General features: G+C 45.5%; 1 protein-coding gene across 7 annotated transcripts in view; it reads right to left on the minus strand.

Annotated features, from left to right (window-relative positions):
- Window positions 1-689: 689 nt before the first annotated feature.
- Window positions 690-4695, minus strand: part of LOC125955905 (venom metalloproteinase 3) — a 93916-nt gene continuing 89910 nt past the window's right edge. For 6 of the 7 annotated variants that reach the window (XM_049687228.1, XM_049687230.1, XM_049687229.1 and 3 more), the window contains one exon: window positions 690-2203. In XM_049687228.1, coding sequence (XP_049543185.1) covers window positions 2088-2203 — 116 coding nt within the window. In that variant the 3' untranslated portion in view covers window positions 690-2087. Of the gene's footprint in view, window positions 2204-3400; window positions 3782-4695 lie in introns of all 7 variants that reach the window. The other variant, XR_007469122.1, reaches the window with a different exon arrangement.

Raw genomic sequence — 4695 nt, forward strand, 5'->3', positions numbered from 1 at the left:
TCGTCATTGCGGTGTCCAACATACGCTCTGGTTAGATAAGGTGTTACCCGGAATCGCTGATAAGTTTATGGCCAGCGCGGGGCCAGATTAGTGCTCGATAACGGTTTCAACTGACCTGTGCTAACCCTCGTTGCGGCTTCAATCGGTGTCCAACCGTATTAGAAGCAGATAAGCACATCCCTTCGCTGAGTTACTTTGATTTGTTTCTCAGCTTTTCGCCTAGCAACGATGGATTCAAGAAAAACGGGTTCAAAGTGTGTCGATTTACAGTCCATTTCAATGTCGTTCATATTTGGATTTGGATTACATTCCGTTGGATATTTGGATTACATTCCCATTTTCTTGCCATCTTGCCTTGTCGTTATCGATGTGATACGGTAGCACAATTGCCTTGTACACTCTATCATTGCAGCATAAACCGGAATGTATGCTTACCCTCTCAGTTTTCTCTTTCCGAGTCCCGTTACGTCAAGGTACGAATGTTGCGGAATAATTTTATCGAAAATCAGACGAAGATCACGAAAGATCAGATAGCGGCGATCGCAAACCGAACATCTGTTCTCAATTTAAGGTCCGAGCGGAACGAGAAAGTACAGTCTGGTAAAATCCAGCACAATCAACAAAGATCATTTGACCAGCAAATCAGCTCCTTGTAAGTAGTAGTAGTAGTAGTAGTAGTAGTTGTTGTTGTTGTTGTTGTTTATTTCATTATTTAGAAGTTCACTTTACAAAGTACATAAACGAAATACATGCATCTCGAGACCGTGATCGGCTTCCGTTGAATATCCACCTGCTCGCTGCTCTGTCTTCGTTTGTCGATCGAGAACGATCGGATTGGGCGGGACGCGAAAGCGCGAATCGCAACAAGGGGGCACCCCCGGGCAGGGCGTGGGGAGGGAGCAATACTAACTGATAACTTAAATCGAATAAATTAAAACTCTACACGCAACGGACACCGCTTGTCCAGTTCCAGTTTGCTTCGTCTGCTGCTGCCCTTAGTACTACTACTTCTACTACTACTACTAGTACTACTACTACTACTACTCCTGTTCCTATTGTGTCTGTGTGTCGCAACGGTTTCGTCTTTGCACTACCGATAATTCGTGGGGTTGTCATTATTACGTTTCCTATCCGATAAGTTGCACCATTCGAGGCGTTCTGTTGCGTTCACCCTTCACACTCCTCTATGCTCGCGGTGCATCGCATCACTATAGTGTCCCTCTTACGCGTTCGCGCTACTCGCGAAGTAAGTATAATTTTAACGAACAAAGAAAAACAACTCGTTCAACGATTTTGTTTCCTCCCGAGGGCTCCAAATGGATCCTGATCGTGATCCTGATTTGCTTCTAGTCCGCCCGGCTCGGACCATAAACTTAATACTAATACGTTGTATGATGCACTGCTACGCTACGCGACCACTACTAAAACTCTCTCATTCTCTCTCTCTCACACACACTCACGCACGCACACACACACTCACGCACAAATAATAAACAGACCCCTAACAGGCACCTAACTATGTACAGAGGTGTGAACAGGATCAAGCGCCATTTGCTTGTTCGCGATCATCATCAAAAAAGAAGAAGAGAGGAAAAAAACAATATTCCGCATGAATGAGTTGGACGACTACTACTGGCGAGGACGGGGAAACCAAGCGATTTATAGATAACGGGTGCGTGCGTGTCGCTGTGTGTGTGTTTTTTTACATAATTTAAAGAATCAACACCGAAACAGTACTAGTGGGTGGCAGTTTTCGTTCAAATCGAAGTGGCAGACAAATAAAAAAGAGAGAGAGAGAGAGGCTGTATGTATGCGGGTCCCTAGAAGCCTAGAACCAGTAGGACAGTAGGGAGAATAATGGATCTGCTGCTAACCGCTAAATCGCGCGACAATCTCCTAAAGTTGTTGGGTTTTCGTTTGTTTTTTTTTGTTTTTGTCGAAAAGGAAAAACGGAAAGTCGGGTGGCTCGTCGCTTGTTTGGCCACGATTTGAACACATTGGACAGCTCCTTCTCCACTCCATGCTGGCGTCGAGGTCGCTGGGGCAGGGATATAATACCGGCGAGGGGAAGTGGGGGTTGGTGCTGATCACTGCTGATTGCTGATCAGCTGCAGTTGCTCCTGCTGCTCCTTCAAGTGTTGTAATCGCTTCCGTTTGATGGCATTCATGAAGTTTTTGTATCGCTTATCCTCATCATCCAAAGCTGCGTTCCAGTGATTGCAGAAGGAGAAGGCGTGAAAAATGGAAAAGAAGCGCATATTAGTTAACGATCAAGTCACGTGCAGGTTAAGCTCTTTTTTCTTCTTCTACTACTACTACTACTGCTGTTGTACAGTGTTCTGCGAGCGAGTGCGCACACACACACAGGTCTTGGCTGGTGCTTTAGCGCTTTGGTGTGATTTCAAGGCTATGCGCAATGCATGCTGGTGACGCCCCCTGGTTGGTTAGCATCGCCAAAGGCACACCACTAGCAGCAGCAGCAGTAGTAGCAGCAGAATATGGCAGTGTATGTTGGATAAATATATAGTTTTTTATTGCATATATACTGTAAGCCGAGCGAAAGTAAGGATAAAATGATAATGAGCGGAAAGGGACTAGCAAACAGCTACAAGTACGATGGTGGTGGTTGTATGGTGGAGGTGAAGACTACAACTGTCTACTTCGAAGCTGGCGTGTCGTATGGCACACAGCGATCGGGTGAAAATGTATGGTGCAGTCAATACATACGGCTGCTTCATGCTGAGAGGTGTGAGGATCATGATCATGGATAGGAAGCAAAACGGAACGGGAGACATGAGAGGATACGATTGTGATAATGAAATTATGATCATGTGTGTATGTGTGTTGGTGTGTGTGTGTTTGTGTGTGCGTCTTTTTATACAGGAAGAGACTAGATGTTGTACATAATACAAGTAATGCGTGTGTGTGTATGTTTGTGTTGAAGGATGATACCAAAACTCCAAAAGAGGGATAATGTTATCACATCTTAATGTAGATCTCAAGAGACTTATAAACTAGAGAAGGGCTACATGTAACATATTGTTTGCATACTACGAACATGATACAGGTTGCTAGTTTTTTTGTACCTAACGCCGTAATTCAATTTACAATCATTAATGGTTTACTTATGCCGATTTGTTCTACTCGTACGTGGATCGTTAAACGTGCATCTTGGAGGGAATGTTAACGATCAGTTAATCTATTCTGAGGAATCCCGGTGCACTCCATTCGCTAATCGTTAACCGGCACAATGAAATCGAATTTAAATCTTGATCAAAAGCTGATCTTGCTTGGACTATGGAAGTGCAGGAGGGATCTGCGAAGGATCCGTGCCTTTGAGGTACTTCTTTTGTTTGTGCATGGATAACACAGACAGACAGACGAGGGAACACACAGGTACCTTGTAGGTTGGCAGTGAGAGGCCGCATCCCGCGTACCGGTTTGTCTGGTGTTGCGGACTACAGCAGCAGAAGCAGCAGAAGCAGCAGCAGCAGCAGAGCAACCGCTCTCGCTCGACGGCATCAAAAACATGCACTTCCTCTATATACATACACGCTGGATTAAATATGGTTCTGGGTGGCATTCTGCACCCTGAAGTGTTTTTGTTGGGGGTAACTGTAAACGTGTGTATGTGCACTATTGAAAGGGGTAGTGGTGAACAGATTACAGAGGGCATGCACTTAGTATCGGCGCCCGTTGCCTCGCTTTGGATACACCAGCAGGTATAGCGAGGGTTCCAGGTGTACCTTCCGGACCGTGGACTTATGGTATCCGGTAATATCTGTAAGTACAACGTCGGCACGGCGTCACAGAGAGAAAGAGAGAGAAAGCATGCATCGGGGGCATCGTATGAGGCACGAGCGGTATTTACAATCCGGGCCAACCCAAAACCCCAGTCTCATCCACACGGACAGCGTGTTGTGGTTGTGGTGCACAAACTTTGTGACGCAAATGCTCGTACAAGTGCCTGATTATTTGGTGGCCATATTCTATTGCTTCTTGGTGAGGTTTGTAACGGCGCGTGTGTGTGTGTGTGTGTGGGTGTGTGTGTGTTCCTAGTTCCTATTTCGATTCATGCAGATGCAATGATGTGGGATGCGCTTATGATATACGCTGTGTTTAGAACCATCTTACGGTAAGGTTGTCTTAAACGCTATACTAAAAACCATTACAGTCTGTACAGTACTATATCCGCCTTATCAACTACCGCTTATCAAGTACTAGAGTGTATGAGCTAACGCAATCGCTTACAGATTGTTTGTTGCGGGAGAGGAGAAGGGGAACAGAGTATGTAACAATCGTGTCGAATTTGGAATGGGAAATTGAGCAGGATTTTGTACAGCAAATCCCGGGAAAAGTACAGAGCAAGAGATGTGGCAGAGCATGTGCTAGAGCTACGGGATGCGGTTAACAGGAAAAGCAACACAGGCAACAGACAGGCAGATCGTCGATGGCGTGGAGCGAAGAGGCGCAATCAAGATCGGAAGCGAGAGTGATGCAAAGGCAAGCGCATTCTCTAGTGCTACGCTTCTACAAATGCGACTAGTGCGTATGGTGGTAATGGTAGTAGTATCCCATCATCGGTAGAAAGGTCACAAATGGTAGCAGTTGTAGTAGTTGAAAGTACAAGTAGGGAAGTAGAAGTAGAAGTAGTAGAAGAACAGTAGTCGAAGGTAGTGAGAGTAAGGTAAAGGT

Source organism: Anopheles darlingi, chromosome 3 (assembly GCF_943734745.1).
Source record: "Anopheles darlingi chromosome 3, idAnoDarlMG_H_01, whole genome shotgun sequence".
Classification (NCBI taxonomy): Eukaryota; Metazoa; Arthropoda; class Insecta; order Diptera; family Culicidae; genus Anopheles; species Anopheles darlingi.